General features: G+C 35.9%; 1 protein-coding gene across 3 annotated transcripts in view; it reads right to left on the reverse strand.

The window, feature by feature from the left end:
- The window catches only part of tapas (tudor domain-containing protein 7 tapas), a 112,975-nt gene extending 100,512 nt beyond the window's left edge, over positions 1 to 12,463 (reverse strand). Inside the window, exons 1-2 of one of the 3 annotated variants that reach the window (XM_081755387.1) lie at positions 12,183 to 12,463; positions 1,793 to 1,903 (exon numbers count right to left, since the gene is read on the reverse strand). In XM_081755387.1, coding sequence (XP_081611513.1) covers positions 1,793 to 1,903; positions 12,183 to 12,345 — 274 coding nt within the window. In that variant the 5' untranslated portion in view covers positions 12,346 to 12,463. Of the gene's footprint in view, positions 1 to 1,792; positions 1,904 to 11,938; positions 11,963 to 12,182 lie in introns of those variants that run through there. The other 2 variants (XM_081755386.1, XM_081755388.1) reach the window with 2 other exon arrangements.
- Positions 12,464 to 26,627: the final 14,164 nt, after the last annotated feature.

Genomic DNA, 26,627 nt, shown 5'->3' on the forward strand with positions numbered 1-26,627 from the left:
GCAACTTGCGTCGGACTATAATATTTTGCCGTACAATTGTGTAGGGTCTGAACTGTTCTCTTGACACACATTAGACAAATTTAATAATATATACTTTCATCTGTGTAAGTTCATTTCAACAATGCTGCCTATCAAATATATCTGCAATATTTAAAAAGTTATTCCTTTTTATTCTTCCAGCAGTAAAGAGTGTATAGTTAGAGAAGACTTAGATGAATTTTACTGGGATTTCGCTTAGAGATTGTAGAAATTACTCCAGTGATAGATGGCTATGGGCCCACATGGGGAATATTTAATCTAACAACCTAAACCTAAGAAAAGATTGAAGTCGTAATAACCGAGTATTTCTTGTTTCAAGCAAACCATCAATTCATTGGCGTATGAAGGGACCATCCAACTGTTCATTATTGTCAAATATGAAATCTGAACTAACTAGTACCGCCCAGCTGGATTAAGAACTACTTGCTGGGATTTTAGAGTTTAGGACATGTGTTTAGGAATTAGGGGACAGAAAAGTGAGATACTGATGTATAAGATTACATCTAGATATATGTATTCTCGGGAGATGAAATTTTAATACTTTTGAGTATTTTTAAAATAAGGTGCAAGATGGTGTGTTGGGATCGGCCCTCGAGTAAACCATGGTTGGTTACGTGAAACTGAATTTGATTGAGGAAATCATTAGTGAAGTCCTTCTCCAGAGATCTGATGGATGGGATCAGTACTGCCAGCGTAAGTTGTGAGAAAAAGGAAGAAAATCTCTACGCGTTTAAGCTAATCGATTATGTATGACGGGGAAAGGGTTGCTCATAAGATATTACTTCCTCCGCAGTCGCGATGAGAGGGTATGAGAACAGGTTGTGACCCAGTGGTTGGACTCATCGTTGGTTATTTACGGTTCAAATGTTAGGTTTGGACGGTTTAATAACGCTACAAACGGCGAATATGACATAGCCTGACATACAATAGTTGGAAGAAACCATTCAGAAGAAGCAAGAATCTAAAACTAACAAAAATACATTATAAACACTTTCGTTACACGTTTCGTCAAGTAAGAAGGGAGGAAAATAAAAATAACACCTTTGTACTATCTTTTCCTTTTTCCCTATCTCCCTTGTCTGATTAATCGTTCAAGCGAAAGCGCTTGTAGTATTTATCTAATGTTTCTTTGTGTATATAATTGCGATCATATATACAAGGATATCCGTGTATTGGTTAATTATGATCAGCATACTTCAACTTAATTACCTTTGCCAAGCAAGCATTCAACAAGAAGACATTACTCCTAAAAAGCAGGCTTAACATTGGACTAAAGAAGCTGCACAAGTGCTATATATGGAGTATGGTTTGGAGACTTGTACATTACGTGTAGACATATTTAGAGAGCTTTGAAACGTGCTGTTGAAGAAACAGAGAAGATAAAATAAATGGAAAGAGTAATAATTGAAGATATTTTAAAATGGGGGAGAGGGAAGAAGAGAACCCTTTGAACAAGCATTCTGCACAGGAAAGCCAACTGAATTAGGCACATATTGCGAAGAAATTGTCTTTTCCATAACAGCACATATACACAAGAAAGACGGAAGGAAAGTGAGAAGGAAAACACAGCTAACTGATGATTTGAAAAAGAAGAAAATATTAAGAGTTAAAACATTTCCAGACCTCAACAGACAGAATACTTAATACACCTCAACTTTAGATAACTTGCTTTCCCTAACCATGCAAGTTACACCTGTGTAATTAAACAGTAACTGTCTTATGTTTTCAATAATAAATAAATAAATGTACTTACGACTAACGTTCGACAAAGGAACACCTCCTTTGCTCGACATAAGACATGCATTTAGCATGGACAGCACCTGTTTCCGTTTTGCTTTTACTACACTATCGTCCATTGTGGAACCTGGAAAATATAAATAAATAAAATAAAATAAAAATACAATACTACTTACGTCTGTTGGTCGAAATTCAATTACTTTTCACACTTTTAACGTACAGTAGAAAACAAAAGCTAGTATTACACATATCGAAGAAATATGACCACGTACAATATTTATTAAACTTCCAAGAACATTCAAGAAATATTCTAAGGTTCTCTTTTTAAACTAACTATTTACCTATCTTCTTTTTGTTACATATGATAAAAACCACCTAAAATATCCTTTATGTTATTTGATTTCGTTGTAACGTAATCTATGCTATTATGGAATGAAGCAGAACAGCAAGGGCACACGTTCCCTTATTGCATTTCCCTCAAACATGTCAAGCGACTGTTTAATACGCAATATAATATCGGAAGTTTAAATTGGAAGAGTGAAAAAAGTGGAAGTAGTAAGAAAACTCAGTATTATGATTAGAAAGTACACACAATGTAACGTCATAATCAATTATGATTTTGCCTCAGATGTACATATTGGGGCCAAGTGAAAGAACGTTCACTAGATTTCAGGGTTGGCTGGTTTAAATCTTGGTTTAAACCAGTTTTATTATTATTATTATTATTATTAAATTATTATTATTATTATTATTATTATTATTATTATTATTATTATTAAGGGTTTAAACCAAAAAACGAAAGATGTTCGTAAAATCTTGTTGAACACACATTTGTGAGTTATCGCATATCACTCCCGTATATTAATCGTATTATATTCAGACCTAAATTCCCCATTCATTACTCAAAGAGATTATACTACAAAAATAACTTTTTTATATATAAGTTTATGAATGTTTCTTTTGTGATTTTTTATAGTTTGTTACTATTGTTATGCAATTGCTATCAAAGAAAAATTCTAAAAATTGTTTCGTTTTAATAATGTTTATTATTGATAAAATACATCGAAATACCGTATTTTTTTTTTGGGGGGGGGAGTCATACAAACCCTACGAGAGGTATTTACTGAAATCAGAAGTATCTTTGATATCTATTTATGTATAAATGTGTCAAAGCAAAAGTGAACTCAAATTATTCTTATCTTTATTCACTTTTCTTAGTGATATGCAAATTAAGTCGTCGTATTTCTTTAACTTGGACTAATAAAAGTCTTAGTGAACTAACTTGGACTTAAATTAGTTCTTCTGTACTCTGCAGTATTTTGAAATTGTCCATATGTAATTCTGTATAATGATTTCACTTGTGCAACTGTTTATGTTTTTGTCCTTCTCGACTGACTCTTGCCAATTAGACAATTATATTAAAATTATGTAAAGATCAGTACAACGTATCAAGAGTCCTTCGTGAGTGAGTCGGCAGACGTATTTGTGGCCAACTAGTCCCGGTTTCCAGTTTAAATGGAGGACAATTTGTTTCAATGTAAGTCGAAAAACCGTTTAGACTCCGCTTTAAACTTATGTGACCACTTCCAGCATAACCCGGTTGTTGCATAATAACACCTACTTCTGTCCATATGTGATATAAATACATAGAGCAAATTATTTAAACCAAAAAAAACCCTGGTTTAAACAAAAAAAAACAAAACTTTTTTTTAAAATAAAAACCATGGTTTTTGCCAACTCTGCTAGATTTGTGTGTAATTGGTCAACGAACTGAAGAACTTTACGAACTACCCAAGTGCAATCAGTACAATATGAATTACATACTGCTAATGTTACAGGCTGTTCCATCGATGCGCGAAGAACAACACGAAAGGAAAATTCTATATCTGCAAACTCACCTGAAGAAAGTCAATACTAATATATTATTTACATTCATTTAAATTGATAGCGGTGAAATGTAGTAACTCATCAGTAGTTGTAGAAAATTTATTTCGTTTGTTAGAAGAAACAACATTAACTTTATCTGATCTTCACAAAACGATGAGTGTAGGAAAGAAAAGTTGTCCCTTTCTGGTACGGTGAAACTCAGAAAACTTTAGAAAATAGAAGAAATACGACGGGAAAGCAAGAAGAGATCTATGTGAAGTGTGTTCGAAAATTCATCACCACGTAATCCTGAGCAATTCGTAGTATTTAATACGTTGAATGATATTGGATTTTGACTTAAAAATTGTAATTTCTGTTTTCTCACTTCTAGATATCTAATTGGTGCAAATTCGAAGGGAAAAAAAATGACAGTCTTTCTTTTCATGGATTTATTTCTATTGTCACCACTCGTATCACTCATACGTGCAGTCTTCGTCCTTAGATCATCTATTAGGTTGGTGTAAATGCAACGTTCCATTTGCCATTTGTGTGAACTTACCTCCTGAACACAATACAGGGTTGCTACGCGTCTAATGTCACAAACTTTCTACACGTTCAAACAAGCTGGGGTATCCGCACAGACAAGAGGCAGTGCGTTGTTGAACAGAGTCGTACGAAAGAGTTTCTTTACGAATTCAAACAGACATTCTGCACAACACGCTGCAAATTTTTAACAATATCATAGACTGGCGAAAAAACACACCATCCGCCGTTGGTTTGTCAAATTTTGTTCTGTTGACAGAGCATAACAAAATGAACCCCGTGGACACCGACAAACGGCCATGTTCGGACAAGCTCCTCAGGAAGCAGACCGACGGGAAGTGTTCGTGCTACTGTAAATGAGTTAGTAATACAGCATAACACTCTTGTTCGGCGCCTATGTGTAATCGGAAGGTGAAAAAGATGGACTCATTTGTGTCACATGAATTGGCACCGGCCAACACAGCCGTCGGGAGGTGTGCATGAGAGAGTAAGAAACAACCAGGAAACCTTAATGCAGCTGAGTGTCACGTCCAATGAAAGACGGAACTGATGAGACAACTGTAAACAGTCAGGAGAATGGATGTGATCGACGTCCACGACGGTTTACTAAACCACCTCTCTATGCACAGAAGCTGTTGTTGCTAATATGTGTCTATGGTGAGAGTAATCTATCATGTATTTCACAGGCGATGTGAAATCATTAATGCAATCATTATAGTGCTGAATTCCATGAAACGCAACGCAAACTTATCGGCGATTATCCAGAAATGATAAAAAAAAAGACATGGTGTCCTCGTTGCATGACACTTCTCGCCCACATTCATGGAAAGAACGGTATGGGCTCTCCCTGAATTTCAGTATGAAAAATGAAATGAGATCTCTGAGTTTTACGTCCCACGGTTATGCCGGTTAGGGTAAAGGAGACGGTGATGATGAGTAATGAATGAAATGGTGGAATGAATAGTGGGAGAAGAGGGAGAACCCCGAGGAAACCCACGTACATGGTGTTTGTCCACCACAAAGTTCACTTGGCGGGGGCTCTGATCGAACCCGGGACCCCAAGCACCAGAGGTGAGCGCTCTACCACTGAGCCACTGCGGCCCCTAAGGGTTTCAGTATGAAACTCTCACTCACTGTATTCCCCAGATATTTCTCAAACTGACGCCACTTCTTGGGGGAGGAGGGGGTCACCTATCATGGTGACCGAGCACTGCAACATGCGGTTAAGGACTTCTTTACATTGCAGACGGCGACTATTTTGATTAACCTGGTAGCTATTGTACTTTCAAATTACTATATGATATTACATTTTTCTAGAAATCAAGCCGAGACTAGAGATTTTTATTTGATCTGTGCCCCTTCTGGCGTTGCAGTCGATGTGTGGTTTCCAGTACCTCCCTCTAAAGAGCAGGGAGAAGCTGTTGCGGCCGAGATCTTTCAATTGTTGGATGTGGAAGCGTTGCCAAAATGAATTATTTCACGGACTTCGCTGTCCTCTGTCTTGTTAGCCATTCTAAGTGGCCTACGATCTTCACTCGTTAAGACCAAACGATTGAATGACGAATTGGCAACACAGTTGAGGTCATTCACTTCTTTTCCGTAAGCCAAGGGAAAATTTCCTCCGTCAGAGTGTGGCGGGGGTGGGGCCAAAGTATAGTTCGCATACTTTCCGAGGGCATAGATGAGACAAGCTTTAACGGCCTATAGAATTTCAGCAAATAAGTTAAATAAGTTGTATTCTTCATGTCTTTTTTATTATTATTATTATTTTTTTTAAATCAGCATTTGTATCGAAATGTGCTTTTTGTGGATGAAAATAGAGATCATTATAAAGGAAAATGGATGTTCAAGTTCCTTTTTCTTTTTAATATTGCGAACCACTAGTTCAGTCGATTTCCTAGCTATTGTACTTTCCATTTTTAGTCTTTGGAAAATGATCCTCCTGGGGCGGACATATCTGCATGTATCTATTTGTTGTATGGAAGCAAGGAAAGATTTCACAATACGAAATTAGAAGAAAAAAAAATGTGATATAAAATTTAAAGACACATTGAGAAGCTATAAGGAATTCATCGAGCATTGTAACGAAGAAAGCTGAACGTTAATTTCGGTTTCTATATACAATCAGAATGAACTGCCTTGTACAAAAACCAGACGCAAGATAAGGTTGTTTCCTGATGAGGAAACTTGCGATGAATCTAAATGTCCATCTTCCATATATATACCTAAAACTTCCATTAATATACAGTGGCTCAATAAAGAAGTCGGACATATACATATTCACACATTCCAAGAGTACGCTTCAGAGAACAAAATATGTATTTCAATTATTCTATATTATTTACTTATGGAAAATAGAAACATCATTAACAAAACTCAATTTCATGACTATAAAAAATACAAAAAAGTGAAAATACAGCAAAAATCCATGCCAAAAGAGAACTCGGATAGGTAGCACCACTCTCTTTCTTTTTGGGTTTAATAGGGGAATTTCCAAGAGTTTGTCTACTTGACAGTTTCAGGTGTCCATGTGAAACGAGTTGAAGCCGCACTGTTTGTACGTAGGTAAAACTGTGTGTTTAAAATTTAAAATGGGAAGTGAACTTGGGCAAACTTCTTTAGCAATAAGAGAACTTATCTTAAAATATTATAAAGAGGGAAAATAAGTTCGTGATACTGTGGAAATAGTAAATATGTCACATTTCAAAGTTCATGACATTATTAGACGTTTTAAATCAACAAAATCACTGGAAAATAAACCAAAAAGTGGTAGACCTATAGTGCTCTTCAAACTCAGATGAGCGATGGATTGTACTATAGGTTAATAAAAACTCCAAGATAAGTGTCCTAAACTGGCCAAAGAAGTATCAGAACATTTTAATAGAAGTGTGCATCCCGAAACGATGAGATTTGTTTTAAGAGAAGCAATTTACATGGAAGAGTAGCCCGTAGAAAACCATTCGTGAGCAAGTGCAATAGACAAAAGAGACATAGTTTTGCAAAAACTTATATATATATATATATATATATATATAAAATCATCTAGGAGCACTGTGTTATTCGCGGACGAAATCTTTAATTTGTTCCGCTCAGATGGTCAATGTTACGTCTGGGGAAAACCTAATGAAGAACTCCGCGAGCGTAATCTACGATCCACTGTGAAATATGGAAATGGCTCGATAATGATTTGGAGCTGTATGTCCGGTGCTAGTTCAGGTAAACTGTGTGTAATCGATGGAATTATGAACCAAACGAAGTATTTAAACATTTTGAAGCAAAATTTGGCACAAAGTGATGAAACATTGGGAATAACAGAGAACTTCCAGTACTACCAGGATAACGATCCCAAGCACAACACACTCAATGTGCGCTTGTAGCTCCTGTATAATTATCCGCATGTGCTGGAAACACCTCTGCAATCTCCTGATATTAACGTTATTGAGCACTTATGGGCTCATTTGGAAAACCAGTTAAAATATTATACCGGTACCATTAGAACAAAGGAAGACTTGGAATCAGCACTTCAGACTGAATGGGCAATACATTATCCTTCCTTCTGCACAAAACTTGTAAAATTGATGCCCGGAAGATTGAAAGCGATCCCGAAAAATAAACGATTGACAAAAAAATATTTAAAATATCTAAAACAGTCTAAAATTTTGTTAGAAATAAAGTGTCCGAGTTCTTTCTTGACATGAATTTACGCCAAGTTTTCATTTTTGGTATTTTTTATAGTAATCAAATTGAGTTTTGTCATTGATGTTTCTATTTTTGAGAAGAAAATAATATAGAGTAATTAAAATATATTTTTTGTTCTCTGAAGAATACTCTTGGAATGTTTATTCTCTCTTTCAATGTGTCAGTATGTATATGTCCGACTTCTTTATTGAGCCACTGTATATGACCTGCCAATAAGGGCAGAATACTTACGATAATAATAATACTCATGCATTTAAATTTTAAAATTACCAAGCAGAACAAAGTTCATAATTGCACGTAAAATGTAAAGCTACTGAAATCGAAGGCATTCGGAAATGAAATCTTTACGTCCCATGGTTATGCTGGTTAGGCTAAAGGAGACGGTGATGATGAAAAATGAAATGGTGGAATGAAGAAAGTGGGAGGAAATGGGAGAATCCGGAGGAAACCCACGCACACGGTGTTCGTCAACCACAAAGTTTACTTAGCGGGAGCTGGGATTGAAACCGGGAACCCATGCACCAGAGATGAACGCTCTACTACTGAGCCACCGCGTCTCTCTCCGATGGCATTTGGATGTGCACAGACGACGTAATAGCAGAGATCACGGAAGTATCGCCTTATTACCATACACAAGTTATTACAATAAATAGCCTACGTCCTTGACCTATGGTAACAGTTTCTAGGTCGAATGCATGAGCAATACTGCCACTAAACGTGAGCAGATCACGTATTGTGTTGTACTACATATTTTGTCTCCAATGTCCTTATGTCTTTCAAAGCTCTTAAAGACTATTTACGCAACACACAGAAAAGTCATAGACCTGTGTTTACTCAGCACTCTGTAGAATTCAAATTTCTGGAAGACCCCAACATAAAAGCACATCAGCACAACAACAACTTTATTTCCTGCAGGGGCAAGCGGTAAGGCAGAGAATTTTTTTTTGTAGGATAGCTGTTTTTGTATATCGAAAGCAATATTGTTGTATTAATTCATAATACACCATGGGCAATCGGAGCTATCAAGGGCGCTTGCCCCCTACCTCCCTCTGGCGTTTTCACTGGAGCATATTTATGTCATCTTTAGTTGGTTACAAAAATGACCATGTTCTTTTTAGAGGGACTTTCAATTAAATACATTAAAACAAAACAAAATTAAGCAAATAATATAACTTGAATCTTTATTCTTGAAGTCTTTAAGTTTTTCGTCCCACGGGTATGATGGAGAGGCTAAAGGAGACTGTGATGATGAGAAGTGAATGAAATGGTAAAATGAAAAAAGTAGGAGTAAACTGGAAAACCCCGAAAAAACCTATGCACACGGTGTTCGTCCACCACAAAGTTCACTTGGCGCGAGCTATTTACAAGTATAGAATTACAACTGTGAAACAACAAGTGCTACAACCTATGTGATTTTATGCGATATCATGTGCTTTTGCAATATTCGTGTTTATGCGCATGCCCTCCGTCGGTGACGTGCCTACTCCCTGTGGACATAACCCCGCTCTACCAAGCGGATCCCACTGCTATGTTCTTACCCTATGTTAGATAGCAGTGTTGCTTTTAGTGGGCGCCTAATACAAGTTTTTGGTACAGTTGTCTTTATACCTTAAGAAGAAATCTTCGTAAAAGAGAATCTGCACCGATAAATGCAACTCCTACCCGACGTTCAGTTTTCATGTATATTATCAATCTGCATACTATTATTTGCACATACGCCATGGCTGTAAAGGTCCAGAACGTGTTACGGAATCATTTAAACCAAGAAAAGTGAAAGAAAAATGCTATTTTTATTAATTTGACAAACTGTACTTAATCTGCACCATAATTCACACCAGCCCGAAATTTCTGTTCGCCACTAGAGTCAAAAAAATATTTCAATTTAGCGAAAGGCATTTCGTGTATTTCCCATTTCGTAACTAAGCTGATTTGGGTACCGGCTTCAGACATAAAACTCTTTGTCGACTTACATCCGAAAATGTTCGCGCTAAGTCAAAATCTACTCCTATAATGAAGCTTCATATGATATACAGTGCAACTTATTTTAAGATGCTGGGACTAGTTTTCTAAATTCCTAGACAGGGTACCCACCATCATTAGCGCGCTAGCTCTTACCGACGACCTCCGCGTAGACTCTTAGCCTTGCTCCGCTCAGATCGGAATTGATGCGAAGTAACTTACAGTGACCATTTTAGTCTAAGAGTACATTCTGAACACAACAACTGATTTTGTCACAGGATGGGCCACTGGAGAAGGAAGAAAATCAATGTTATTTGTACGCAATAGGTATGGTTCGGTTTTAGATTAAATTAAAGTTAGGTTTCTATGAATGTTCTGCTCGAAGTGTACTTTCGCCGTCTATGCAAAAGGGTTAAGGGAAGCTCTCCAGAAGAGAACCTATATCTAAGTAATATGAATGTTGTCCCTCTGCCTTACAAAGATATAGAGAGATGGCGTCAACTTTACAATGTCCACTCGTTGGTGTCCTTACGCAAACACGAGAAACTAAACTAGATTAATTTTAACAAGATGGGTCCAAACTTCCCTAACCCTAAGCTAACCTGAACTACCCTATCCTACTTATCCCTCCTTACTCAACTCTGCTACACTCTTTTACAGAGGTCCAGCTTATCAATGTGCAACTGAAGCATGCATTGTAAATTTTACCCAAGAGATGATCTATAAGAAATTAGAATTATGACTAGTGAAGTCTATACACTCAGCGAATGGAATGTCGTGTTGTAAATGAAGAACACTTGCAACGCTCACGACAAATGGGCAACTCTTCGTCATCAAAAGGATACCGCGTCTCCTTTCTCTTCACGTGGTCCTGAATTTCAAATTAAACGGCAGTCCTGATTCATACCCTCGGTGTTGTGAAGGATCGCTGAGCTTCAAATCAATCCATCAAGTCAAAGATAAAGTAGAGTAATGTTAAAAGCTAATGTACGCATCTTAGACATGGGAAAGCCCAGGTTCAATTCCCGGTGGAAGCTCATGTGGCTTCGATCCCATGTTTTAGTTAAGTTGCAAGCCCATTTCACGTAGCTTCAGCGCTAAAGCAGGACTTTTAACCCAAAATCAACAAACTAAAAACTTTTCTAACTAAGTATACTCAAATTACACATATGGCTATATTTGAAGTACACGAAACAGACGCTTTTTTAGTCAAATGTCAAAATGAAAATAAAATCTTTGAGTTTTACGTCCCACGTTTATGCCGGTTAGGCTAAAGGAGACGATGATGATGAGAGATGAGTAAAATGAAGAAATTGGGAGGAAACGGGAGAACCCCGAGAAAACCCACGAGCACGGTGTTTGTCCGCCACAAAGTTCACTTGGCGGGGGCTGGGATCGAACCCGGGACCCCAAGCACTAAAGGTGAACGCTCTACCACTGAGCCACCGCGCCCCCAAATGTCAAAATGATCAACCCAGTGTACTCTCAAGGATTCGCACTTTACTTTTTGTTGAATAAATGATAGCAAGTAATTATTCCTACCAAGTTTTCCATACTTGAAACATACGTCAATTTTTAACATGATTTACGTTTTATGCGATACAGAAGCTAATGCAACATACCACAAACTATCTATCTTTTACGTTTGACACGTGAAATATAGTAATTTCACTACAACATTTCTATTGAAACTTACCAAACCACAACTAAAAGCATATAATTTCTCAAAATCACCAAATGTAAATATTTTCTTTAGTACAATCTGAGTATTTACATAGAAGTTTTCCGAATGAAACTGGGGCATAAATGTCCACGAAGACAGTACCCCTTGCACTACCAGTATAGTTACCGTTCACACTACCAGAAATAATTTCAACAATATAATATATTAACTACACAATGACATTTAATTTGTTAAATTCATCCCTCTGGTATGTTACAGTTCATAACTTAAGCTTTTAACTCTACGGTGATACTCGACGTAGATATTCTATCTGGTATTAATTCACAACTACATTTGTCACTTCTCGGATAACTAGTCTTAACACGAATACTCAGTATCTCATATGAAAACTCAATATGTAGCACTTCTTACACTTAATTATGCAGTCTACTGTAAATGTCAATTCCCATTGTGAACATTTGTCCTAAATTTCTCACAACACGTAGGAACAACAAACGTATCCCGCTCTTGGCTCAAGAGAAAACTGCTGTGCGCAACCCCGTTAAAAACTTTCATGACATTTGCTGCCATGTTTATATTCTTACATTTTCTTCACCATATTTCTGATTCGTCATAGTAATTTGATATATTTACATTATAAGATACAATTACGTACCTTTATATTTCCAACATATACTACACAATCCTCTTCTCCTCCTTCGGCCACTTTCTGTCTCTATCTCATCACCGTTTTCACAAATGTAGTCAATACAAATACTATTTTCACCAGGCAGCCGTCTGCAAGGCGGTTCACTAATCAAGTTATATCTTTCTTTCATAAAATTATTAAAATACTCATATTTCAGAAATGTAATCTATTTTTGCTATTTTTCGAATAAATTATGTAAGTTAGAATAACCAAGATAAATATTTTTGCTGGTTATTAAAATAACAATGGGTAAATATGAAGGTAATAGCGGTATGGTTATAGTCGTGGTCACTATGTCAAGTAGGGTTGCCAGCAATGAGAAAATACAGCTATTGAAATTATGTGCTGCCTTCGAACTAGATTACAACCAATAAAAGGTGACATTCGAGAGCTTCGTGTTAGTTGATATGATAATGTAAGCTATTGCTGTTGCATAAAGGTAAGTCTAAAAGCGAATCTTTCAGTACTAATTGTATGACTAATGCATCAAATCGTACTTTTTTTTTTTTTTTTTTTTTTTTTTTGACAGTATAGAGAATGATTATGCATAGGCAGAGTATTCACTTTTGGTGCAAGGAATCAGTGGCAGATCTCACTGAGGGTCTAGATGCAGCACTCCTCGGAATCTTGATTCGGGGGTTTGGATTTGGGGGACCAACATGTATACGAAGACGTACGCACATTTCTGCGGTTTCTAATAACGCCTTCCGTGTACGAAACCACCAGTACGTCATAGTTGTGCGTGCTTATATAATAACAAACCAGTGTCGTGCCGTGAAAAATCGGCGCCCGGAGCGAAAAGTATACGACGGCGTCCCCATACATATATTCCAAGTAATTTTTCTTTTCTTTTGCCCCTTTTCCCCGATTTTTTCGCCCCCTTACTTCGGCGCCCGGGGCCGTCGCCCAACTCACTTCCCCCCACGGCACGGCCCTGCAGCAAACGATAAATAAAGGGAAATGGAGTAAGAACATTTTCCACTCTCTTTTAATCGATGTTTTGAATTAAGAGTTGGCAACGACGGATACTTACAGGGTGATGAATCTAAAAGTATCACTTGAAATATTGAAGAAAGGACAAACGCTAGCGATATACGGTTTGCGGTAAACAGCAATATCAAATGGATCTCTTCAAATGGAGGTATGGCGTGATAGACAAATGGGGTATTAGGTATGAAGCGAATTTCTTGTAATTGAACGACAAACAAAAACATGAATAACATGAAAGGGTTCACACGGAGAAACACAATACCGTTTGTCCTATGGTTCTACTGCACATAATAACGGAGGTATGATCATGGCAGGGGCGTCATTTAGGGGGGCAGGGAGGGTCATTTGCAACCCCTGAGTTTGAGATGTATATAGATTTTGTCAATAGAATAGTAGTAAATCAGTGAAAAACGCGAAATTTTACTTATATCAAGGGGTCTTGCCCCCCCCCCCAAGCAAAATCTGAAATGACGCTCCTGGATCATGGAACTGGTTTTAAACAGAAAGAGAGAGGTGATTCACTTGACCGTCAGTATTTTGGCACATATGCCGTGCTTTTCCAGGAGCTTGCGTTTAGCGCTACACGTTCGACTCTTTAAAAAAAAAAAAAGTTCGTCATTCCTTTCCTTACCAAATTTCTTTGGCTGGAAAGACTTCGTTGATTGAACCACGGGCGACTTGATGTGTTCCTGTACGGGAAGGGAACATCGAGTCGGCCGTGATTTAACGAATAGCTTGGATAGAACTGCGAACTTACAGCCACAGTCACATACGGCCTGCGGGCCTGGTATCTCAGTGGTACCCTAAAACTCGTCACCAGAGTCTATGGGATAGGCGATAAAAGTCAAATACCCAACCTTTTAAATCCTTTGGGGCGCAATGTATGTCACAATGGAAATGTCCCAGAAAATCTTACAAGAATTTGGCGCTCGTACTTGTCCTCTCAGTTGGTAGAAAGTCATTATTTTGTTTAGTGAGTTCACCGTGTATCAAAATGAAATGAAATGAAATCTTTAAGTTTTACGTCCCACGGTTATGCCGGTTAGGCTAAAGGAGACGGTGATAATGAGAGATGAGTGAAATGGTGGAATGAAGAAAGTGGGAGGAAACGGGAGAACCCTGAGAAAACCCACGAGCACGGTGTTTGTCCACCACAAAGTTCACTTGGCGGAGGCTGGGATCGAACCCGGGACCTCACACCGTGTATCAAGAAACTCTGTGCTGTGCTACTCTAAGTAGTTTTATACCCCTCTACTGCTACTCTAAGTAGTGGTTTTAATTTCTTTATAAATATCTTTAAAGATATTTTTGAACAAGAGTTACTTGATCCAGCTCGTGGAATCTGTATATTTCCCAGAGCCATAAATATGCAACTAATTTGCAAGGAAATAAACTTCTTTAATTACCCCTGCTAAGATATAGCCTGGGTTGGACTATCAAATAAATACAAATATTATTTAGAAAGTAGTAAACAAGGAACCAAGACAACATGATGTCATCAATTACCGTTAGTTCATTTTTCTAGTCGCTACCTTAACCTAGATTTTTGGGTAATTCAAATTCTGGTTACACTGTAATTTCTATGAATGGCAACACTGAAAATTCTTCCGATTAGTATTTTCGGGTGTACAGCAGATTTCAGATGAGAAGCGGCATGGCCTTGAGTTGGCTTTACGCGGCGTCCAATTGGCTTTGAGCGGTGTTGACAATTCGCGACAAGCAGTTCTGCACGCTGACTTCTCGCGCTACTGCGAATCTTGACAATAGCAGAGGCGCTTATTAGAAATATTGTATTAGCACATTAACTGCTCACTTTACGAAGTAGAGTAAAGAATTACGAACACATACGTGAAAACTACATCTTTTTATGACAACTGGTTGTCATGATACACGCTTTGAAAGGTTTCCATATAAAACAATTAGTAAAACAAGCGTTGAGTCCCGTCTAATTTCCAGTGGATTTTTCTTCGATTTGGAAATGGAACTCAACTTTTATTAAAGGATAATCAGGGGTGTAACCAACAGGTTGTTCTAGGGGAACATTACTTTCAGGGTGAGGAAAGCTTTTCACACATTAAAAACAGAACAAATGACCTATTTCAGAATATGAAAGCATTTTAACTCACCATGTATACTATACACATATTATGTTTTCTCGATGCTACCTTAACAAAAGACGGATCTTGACAGTACTGAAGTTGAAAAGCGGATTGTAAGAGATAAATCAATAAGCTATTCATAAGAAAACAAATGCTGTTTCTAGCAGTCTGTTTATCCGACTTTGTGTTTATGTAGGTTAAAATACTAAAGGGAAAAAACTCGAAAAAATATCAACTCAGATATTATTATGCAATAATATAGTAGTGAGAGATCCTGGGGGGACTGAGGGAGCCAGGGCCCCTCATTTTATTTGTAAATGTGCAATATTAGGCATAATTTGAATGCAATTTGTCTTAAAACCATCATATATGCTTTCTGCATCTGAATGCACCCCCCCCCCAATTTACAGAGAAATCAGCGTCCTTGTAATTAGATACAGAAACTGTATTGATGATGTTTTCTTTTTTCTTTTTTTTAAAAATCGTATTTTATTATAAACGTTCCTAATTTGCATTAACTATTAAATAAGTTTACTAAACATATACTAGATGAACCTCATTTCGGGGCTGGAAATAGTTTGGAAAGTCAAGGCCCTCTTTTCCCCCGTTTCTACACCCTTGAGAATAGTAAGCGATCGAATTAAATAACAAGCCTCTGCAATTTGATTCATATATATATATATATATATATATATATATATTCGATTCCCGGCGGGAGCTCATGTGGAAGAACAGAAGGTATGGGACATTCGTAATATTGTTTTGAAATTGCCTTCATGCAAGATTCTTCCTTATTCGACAGAAGAAACGCAGTATGATTTTTTTTCTTCGTTTCAATGCCTTACGTATGTGTGGCCAATTACGTACTCCTTCTTTACTCCTCTAGCAGGGATGCAAAAGCACCAGGCGTCTGAGTGGTGTCATAAATTATTGTAACCCAAAACAAACTCGACCATATCGTGTTGCTTACGAATCAGATGGATTGTTGTTGTGAGACCTCCATCAAGTATAAGAGTATGTTATTATAGGAAAAGACATGGAAGCAAAGGAGCTGATTGTGTGTGTAGGAACGCAACTTTTAGCATAAACAGAATTCATCAGTGTCTGGGTTGCTTTCTTTCGTGGTAGTTCATTTGTTCTCCAAAATTATAGTTGACAATGTCTTTAAGGAAACCCAGTACAAGTGCGGAATTTTCTTCTTCTTTTTTTTTTTTTTTTAAAGTGCTACAAAGTGAAGCTCGAAGAATTATTTTTTGTGTTTACAATTTTTGGAACTCATAATAAAAAATTTACAAGAGTCAGATTCAGACAATGGCGAAATATTAATTGACATAGACGATAGTGAAAGTAGTGTTGAAGACGAACGTTTAGCAGTTCCTGTGGAACAAGTTAATAGATAGGTTATTCAGTTGCTATATATACTTCTAGGATACACAGCCAAAATCTTTGAGTTTGCTGGAATAGTATATTTACATTGTGAATAATGTTGCCAATGTATGTGTAATAATCTCAACTAGAGGAAGAGCGAGAAGGGAAAGGGGAGTCCGAAATCCGGCAACACCGCGCGGAATATCGCACAGCATTGGCTACTGCCCGTGATGCTTTACATCTGAAAAACACAATAGAATAACATTATCTATTATTGTGGTAAGATACATTTCATTATCTCTTTTTACTTACGAAAAACAGGTAAAAGAAAAATTGTTAGCTTTTGAAATATATATAGTAGTCTGCCCCCAGGAAAACAATTACCATCCGTCTGAAGTTAAATCTTGAACGAGACCTCAGGAAGAAACATTGCTGTTGAACACTCCAGGTTTAAATTCGAAGCGTCATACTTTCTGAGGAATTGAACGTTTGACCAGTAATGATTTCAGATCATTCCTCCTCCCTTCCTGCAGGAAGAAGCCTCAGATGTAAAAGAAGTGCTGCGAAAACCCACGTTAAATATAAATGGAGCTGTTCCACGGGGTAAATGAAGTAGTTCTGGGGGGAGGGAATACTTTCGGGCAACCCTCTATAATCATTACGTAATACCTGCAACTATGCGCACGAAAAATGACTGATCTATCCGTAAACGCAGGATCGTGCCGTGGAGGGGCGACGGCCCCGGGCGCCGAAGTAAGGAGCGAAAAATTCGGGGGGAAAAGGGAAAAAAGATTGGAAAAATTGCTTCGAATATATGTATGGGGGCGCCATCGTATACTCTCGCCCTGGGCGCTGATTTTCCACGGCTCGTCCCTGCGTTAACGTACAGGGAAAAGAGCTCTAATTGATATCTTAATTTTCTAGCGACAGCTTAACAGGGCTATATTTATAATTTTTGCCGCTCCAGGTCAATAAAAAAAGTACCGCTCCTTTCACTCTTGGGTCCAGAAAAATTTTGGATTTATTGGCAACACTGAATACCAAACGGTACTACAGAAAGAAAATGTATCTGTGAAAGATAAGAAAAAATGTATTAGCGTAATCAAAATTGCAATTTGATTTGCTGACTCAAGTTTTTTAACAGGACACTCAAATTACACTCTTCCTCAATAATTGCTGTTGTTTTACCAAAATTGTTCCAACGTTCCATTTGAATGGTTTGACCGATATTTTTCTTTCTCTTTTACTCTTTTTCTCTTCTATCTTTTGCTGTTGTTTTTCCTTTATTTTACTTTTAATTAAATTGCTTGGAACTACCCTAGAAAGGAGAAAAGCTTTGGATAATATCAATAATCATTGTCCCAACTTCTATTCCAGTTAAATTGCGAATAAAAGCAGTCGTTTAACTATTCATTCCATACATGTCGTACGAATTGTTTCTACCAGAAATGGCGGAAACTATACAACAGACTTATGAACCTCTGGTGCGAAAGCAGGCCGGTAGCCAACCCCAAATTTAGGGGGAGGGCCGGTAGAAGTTAGGGGGACCCGATCCAACCATATTAAAGTACATCATATTATAGTTCATTTGCAAGCCTACCGTGAAAATTTTAGAGGGGGCTAGCAAAGATTTAGGGGGGCGGCAACCCTAGACCACCCGTGGATACGGGCCTGTGCGAAAGAACCCTAATTGGATTCCAGGCCAAGTGAACTTGCGGTGTACAAACAACATATTGTACCTTAGTGTATCTTTGAGTTTCTCGGGATTATTCTATTTCCTCCCAGGCCCGTAGCCAGCCCGAAAATGTAGGGGGGCCGGTGGAAGTTAGGGGGGCCCAATCGAAAAATATTAGTTCATCCCATATTATAGTTCATTTGCAAACCTACCGTTAAAATTTTAGAGGGGCCAGTGAAATTTTAGGGAGTCCCGGCCCCCCTAGACCCCCCTGGATACGGGCCTGTTTCCTCCCCCATTCTAATTTCACAAAGTATTTCATAATCATTGATTTATCGTTATTCATCTGTCTCCTTTATCCTTCAGAGCATATCCGTGGAATGTATAATTAGAAATTACATTTTTTTATATATTCAAAATTGGAGTAAACAATTAAAGTATGCTTATCAAGGGATGTGAATAATAATAATAATAATAATAATAATAATAATAATAATAATAATAATAATAATAATAATAATAATAATATATGTTTCCAAAACGAATTTCTTCCCAATCACTTCTTCCCTCGACCAACATTCGAGAAATTCTATCTACTTATATATATATATATATATAAGGGTAAGCTAATAAGCATTTGTAATTATTTTTTTATTATATAGTACAATGCTTTTATTCGTGTAAAAGTCACTCTACTTTTCAATGCACCCGGTTCACCGTACTGCGCCGTTGAAGCGTCCAGTAAAGTAGTTGGAGACAAACTTCTACACCCGAAAAGCAAGAATGTTAACGGTACTTTACGTAATAATTATGTTCTAACATGGTCCTTTAATGGATGTTGCCAGAGGTGGCGTGTATGTCATTATGGGTTGATGACCTGCTTACGTGTGTTAGAAAGTTGTTATATTTTTGTTTTTAGTTGTGCTGACATGGAAAGGTCATGTGGTCTTTTTTGAGTGTGTATGCGTGTCTCTAGAGACTCTATACTGGTTATTTTTAAAAATAATAATGGAAATTTGAATTGGTTTGATTTGAATTAAATCCATATTTTTATTGGTTCATTTGCTTAGCAAATTCAAAGGAGAAACTTGTTTCGAACAATATGTGAGAGAGAATAAAACGTGACACGAACAATATGTGAGAGAGAATAAAAGATTACACGAACAATATGTGAGAGAGAATAAAAGATTACACGAACAATATGTGAGAGAGAATAAAAGATTACAGGAGCAATATGTGAGAGAGAATAAAAAGATATTTTCCTAATATATTTTATGGATCGATTTCTATGAAATCTCATAAAGTGGTAGGAAATTGTTTTATTTGTTAAAAATAAGAAGCTCAGAACACTTATAATGTGTGATACGCACTGGGATCGAACCCGGGACCCTTAACACCAGAGATGAACAATGTATGATGGGAGGGAAATATTTATTCATGCGGGACTTTTTAATTTGTTGGATCGTATTTTTTATTCTCTTGTAATTATTACTCGAAAACTGTGTGAGCATACTCGGTGAGCGTGGTAAAACCTCGTGTACGGTATGATACACTATGATGGTACATATACAGAGCGTGGTTTCCGTACGTCTGTTGCTGATGAACTTAAGACATGAACTGAACTTTTCCCGCGCTTTTGGAAACCCGGTTGGGTAGGAGTGATGATGTGTGCTTGCTAAAACTTGAATTTTAATACAAAGGAAGATTGCTGACACGGTTGGTAAACATTACAGAATACCGCCAGACTGATAGAAATAACTTTGGCGCCGCGGTAGGTGAACAAAAGGAAGATTGCGGACGTGGGAGATAAGCATCACAAATTGGGGACAAACTAATAAAAATAACTTTAATGTTGGGAATGCCGAACACGTGATTACCTTGCGGTTATGAAAATACTTTAAATACAGGTTATAAGAGACAAAATATATAAAGATACATCATGCAGTCGTATGAGAAGAAGGATCTTTGCAATAGCAATATTGAAGCAATATCTGATGCTGAAACAGAAATATACGAATCATCGTCAGATGAAGAATTTGATTTTGATGCAATAGATTCACCAGCGCTAACAGTTTCACCAACACCGCCATCATCTCCAATTGTATTATCAAGAACATCACGATTTTGGGCTTTAGATTGTTCTTGTAATAGTGAAAAAGTGGATCGCGAATGTATAAAGAAGGCTATTGAAAAATGGAATTTTAATGAAACACTAATATGTGATGGGTATACGACAGGATCTAATCATGATTTTGATCATGATTGTATGACGACGCGTCCAGAATTATTGGAAATCCGTGCTTGGAGTATTATAGCAAGTCCTAGTGTTGAAGATGATGTGTTTTATTTGTACGCAAACACACATATTATCGGACTATTAACAAGAGAAAAATTTTATGACGCCTATGTGGAATTATTAAGTGATACAGACTATTTACCGGAATTACTAGAGATCTTCATAAGAAAAGACAAACGGAAAGCGAATATTTCAGATTGAAAAAATGTATTCGAATAGTGCTAGTGTTTCATGTGTGTTATGTAATGGTGAAAACATTAATGTGAACTGTGTAATAAAAACTATAAAAGTATACTTACACAACAATAATCCAATGGAATGCGTGGAATGCAAGTTACATCTTCCTCATGAATGTAGACATTTTTATAATACTGGATCATTTGCAGTGAAGTATTTATCTCTTGACAAAACTCTTAGTGAACTCTTTGAAGTGTTTGAACAAGAACATAGTGAAATCTCATTTCGATGCTTTATGCAAAAAACTTGTGATCTTTTACAAAATACAGAATTTGTTGGACAGATAATTCCGTTTTTTATTTTTCATACAAATGAAATTTCACCATCTGTAAATCAGTATATTATCGATATTCAAGGTTTTAAAATGTCTGATAACGAATTTATTATTCGTGAGTTTTGTTTAACTGCATGCGATGATACAGTAAATTTCCATTGCTTGGTAAAATCACCAGTTGAATATAATTTATTATCACTAGGATGTCAAAAACAAATTGACTGGTTAACATTAAATTTGCATGGATTGAAATGGAATAGCAAAACTGGATATACTGTATCATGCATACGAAACCTTGTATATCAATTATGCGCAAAGAATTCAACCTTTTATTGTAAAGGTTTAGAGAAATCTCTTTGGATTAAAAGAATATTTGCATTAGATAATGTCATTGATTTAGAAACAAAACATTGTCCTTCATTAAATGAATTATGTGGAAATACATTTAATGAATATTGTTCTTTTCACACAAGTATTGTAAAGAAATCAGGATGTGCATATCGTAATGCACAACAGTTGAATTATTGGTGGAAATATGAAAGATCAACAGCATTAACTAATGCATTATCAAGATTGTAATGAGGAATTGTAAATAAAATGCATGGGTGTAAGTTTAAAAAAAATTTATTGTAAATTAAAAATGTAAATTTAAAAAAAAATAAAAAAATTTAAAAAAAATTATTTGTGTTTTCTTTTTAAAAATTTGTTTACATGTTTATAAACAATAGTATCATTCTTTTTCAAAATTTTCTTGTTAAACAATTTTAAACACTTTTCAAATGATTGAGTGCGAATAATATGATGCAGAAAATATAAGACAAAATAACCACATAACACAGAATTATCATGTTGATATTGTTGAATATTTGTAAAGTACATTTTAGTATTTTTCGACAAAAAGTTTTTTATTTCCTTGGGAATGTCCATAGCAAGACTATCAAAGTAGTACCCATGTTTTTTCTTATTGATGTACACTGCAACCCAGTGGGAACCAGCAGAATCAGATGTATCAAGATTAATTACAAGTGCTGCAGGAGGTTTTACCGTTACAGGAAGTTTGTCAATAGGGTAAATTCCAGTAACACTTGCACCAGTCACTTTATCAGTTAGTAACACTTTTAATAATTCATCACTATACATGATAAAGATTATTTTTAATTGTAGTAGGTATGTAATTATCACTGTTATTCACATGTAACACATAATCATACACTTTCACATATTCACTATACAGTAATGCTTCATGAACAGTACATCTATATTGTCCGAAACGATGCTTATTATGTGCACACCGATGAACGTGAAAACTTAATGCAGTATACTTTGGACAGTTTATTTCTTCCAAATTTGTAACTTCTCTTTGAAGAATTTCTTGAAGAAAACACTTTCTATTTATTCCGTATGTGTATATGGTTGTAGTATTTGAACAATATGTTTGAAGAATTTCCTTAAGATGTGAATATTCTACATCCCCTTCGTGCCAGGTAATGCCATACACATTCTCACCTAGATATTTGTTTGTGCTTATGATTGGCTCAGATAAGTTATTTAAAGGAAATGGTGGTTTAAAAATCCAATTTTGAAAAAAGGGAACGTCAGGATTTACAATGGCTAGCTCTTTTATAATAAACTCATCTTCGTTATCATGATACGCCGAGAAGTGAACAACAACCCGCATTGTACTCAACTAAATAAATTAGAAGGTGTTATCAGTATAAATATTTCTGTCTTTGTCTATTTGTGCTAAAGAATCGAATTGTGCGTACACAATGCATGTAACAGGTTCAGTTAAAGTTTCTGAAAATGATACTTTTAAATTTACAGGGGAATCGCGTACTACATCCCACGTGTTATCATCTAAAGTTCCTGTTGGAGATAGAATAAATGCATACAGAGCATATCCGTTTGGTTGAGTTGAGTTTGAGTTTAACGTCCCTTTTCAGCAGCGAGGCTATATGAGACGTGGACCTACTGATTAACGTGGAATCCGAACCACATGAGCTCCCGCCGGGAATCGAACCCGGGCCTCCCACGCCAAAGGCGCGTACGCTAACCGCTTAGCCACGGAGGAGCTCTCATATCCGTTTGGATACTCATCAAGAGTAACAGTATGTGAATAATTTTGATAATATATACCAGTACCTGAAATCAAAGTATAGTAACTTAGAAGGTATAAATTATTATTAAAATCAGGTGTGAGGGGGTTGGGAGGAAATGATTTTGAACCGACTTGTAATTGCAGTTTGTTAACGTTAAAGTTTCGAAATTCAAAGGGATTAAGATGTGATTTCCCATTGAAGGCTGTGTTGGAGATGAAACCAATAATCAGGCCTTTAGGAACATTACCCAGGAAAAGATTATCAAGGCTGTAAGACTTTACTTGTGCAGGTATAGTATAAGATCTTGTTTCCACTCTCGTCAGAGGTAACTTGGCTGTTTCCGAACCCATTCGTGTATTTAATTGCATAGCTAAATCTGCAGCTACATCAATACGACGTACATGAAGAATAATTTCCTCAAGTGCAACTTTATAACTTGTATTTTCAGCAGACATTAAGCAAAAATTATCTTTACTACGATGTAGTTTTACACGCAAACTTACTTTGTTAGGAAGCATACGATCTAAACTTACAATATCCGTATGAAGACGTCCATACATTTCAAAAGATTTACTATTTTTCACCATATTAGCACGTTTTTGAAAACCAGCATTAGTATTATCTAATTTATTAAAATTTTTTGCAGTATCTTTATGCCACATGGCACATGCTAAATGTGTTTGAGAAGCATCATGAGAATAATTTAATAATGTTTCAATGTATGCACGATAAGGATAAGATCCTGATGAAGAACTAATTAATTTATCATTTAACGAAATATCAATTTGACTAAATAAAGAATGTAAGAAATTATTTACGGGTGCGACAACATCATCGTCAGCTAAAGTTGTACCATCAGCTTTAGTAATTTTACAACGTACATAAAGATATAGATATGCAGGATGAATAAATTCACCTGTTTCTCCCGGAATAACAAATTCAATAGGTCCTTCTGAGGTTAATGTGGAAATAGGACAATATTCAGCATTTGTAGTTGCTTCAATAGCTGTTTGTGTCATTGGTATAGAAAAGAAATCAAATTCATTGGTACAACATTCAAAACTATTTGAATTTAGGAACGCCATTATGAAAAGATGTCCTGTATATGTTTACGTTTTGTTGGTGGTCCAAACTTTACAATTGCAGGAGCTTTCCTCTTGCGTGACCGTCTCTTGCCGTTACCAGTTAGCAACTGCCCAACTTTATTAATTGCTTTTGTCTTTAAACTATTACCAGCTTCTTTTACACGTGCACGAACCGATTCTTTAAATGGTCGATTTTCTAATACATCACCCGCAACTTGCATACCGGTTTGTAATGCTTGACGTCCTACAGTTTTTGCACCTTGTTTAAGAAATGGTAAAGCAAAACGAAATAATCCTTTAAAGAAACTACCTATATCATGTCCCCTTTGATATACAGGTCCTGAAAAATATGGTATTCCGCGCCCACGATGATAAGTAACACGTCTTGCTCTCATTTTTATTATTATTATTATTATTATTTAGAAGATGCCGGAGAGCGTTTAAAATGTAGTGTTACGGTCAGTGTCCCAGAACGAAATGGCAAATTTCGCCCTGCATGATCTTTTAATAGTATTTCAATTGTATTAAAACAAAATTTTGCAAGTGGCATATAATGAATATCTTCAAATGTAATTGTTTGAACTTTTCCATATTTAATATCAGAGATTGTTGCTATACGTAATAATGGTGCTTTTGTATCACCTAAAAATTGATATTGTATAATATCTGTATAAATAAGAATTTGATGTGGATATCCGATATCTATGTATGGTTGTTTGAATCCATGAGATTCTTTTACAAGATCTGATTTTTCAGAAAAACCTAATTGTAAAGCTAATGTAGGCGACAATGTAACTGATTCTACATGTTCATCACATTCAACATGTACAACATTTGAAAAACTAAATCTTATAAAACTCGATATTGCGTTTAATTCTTCTAGTAAATGATGAATGGATGGATAATATCCAACAAGAATTTTACTTTTCATAGGTTCTGCATTTTTAAATTTGTACCATATAACGTTTTCACCCGCGGTAACATTATAACATGTTAATGGAATATGTACTTCACTTAATCCTACATACCAATCGGATTCTGATAAACGAATATTATTTTTTAATTGATTAATAAAATGTGTTGGACTATTTGTAGGATATACATCAGCACTAGCATTTGAAACTAATGTAATGTAAAAACTATCATCAATACTTTCAGAAATCATTTTCGTTTAAAGTGAAGTGTTAGGTTTGAAGTTCCAAAACGAAATGGTAATTTTAACCCGTGTTCATCTTTTAAGTTTACTTCTATTGTATCAAAATATTTCTTTTCAACTTTAACATAATGTGGTGTGTGAAATACAAAAGATTTTACATGACCGTGTTGTACATTATATACACTAAGTTTTCGAACTAATGGACCTATATTTTGTTGTTGTTTTACAATATCAATGCAAACATTAATTGTATTGGGAATATTATAATCTAAATCACATGGAAATTTTCCACGTGCTAATATTAAATCAACATTTTTAACTTTTGTGTATATAACATTTTTAACATCAAGCGTATTTTCATTAATAAATCCAAAAATCTGTTGTAAACCCGGTGTAACACCAATCATACATTGATCTTCTAATTTTAAAGAATGTTTAATAACAACTTGATTTTTATTTTGTAAATAGTGTAACATACGAACATTTTCAGGAATTAATTGTAGAATTGATTCAATTGATGAATAATATCCCGGTGTTATTGGAACATGGTAGCGTTCAACTTTATCATCGATAACACTAGTAATTATAATTTCTTCATTTTCACCAACATTGTAAAAACTCCACGGAATATTAATTTGTGTTAATGCAACACCCCATTCCCCATCACTTAAATCAATAGGTTGTGCCAATTTAACTCGAAATGATGATGTAGTATTATTCTCAAAAAGATTGCTACTTGCATTTGAAGGAAGAGTAACGTAAAAGTCGTGTGTAAAGTTCGAATTCATTTTGCAGACTGAATAGAATCTGATCTAATCCACGAATTCATACTTGATGGATATCCTAACCATTTTACATACATCCACCCTTTTTTACGTTTTAATACTTTTTCAATGAGATATGTTTTCTTTGAATTTATAATTACTTTTTGTAATTCTTGTGCATAAAATATTCCTTTAATTTCTTCACCGTTCCAATCTTTTAATTTGTAAGTGACAGGATCTGACTTAATACATTTGTCAACAATAAATATTTCTTGTGACCATTTAGGTAAATATCCTTTTTCTAATACATGTTTATACTTACTAACACGTACATAATCACCCTCATTAAATTTACATGTTATATTCTTT

Source organism: Thermobia domestica, chromosome 4, assembly GCF_964235325.1.
Source record: "Thermobia domestica chromosome 4, izTheDome1.hap1.1, whole genome shotgun sequence".
Taxonomy (NCBI): Eukaryota; Metazoa; Arthropoda; class Insecta; order Zygentoma; family Lepismatidae; genus Thermobia; species Thermobia domestica.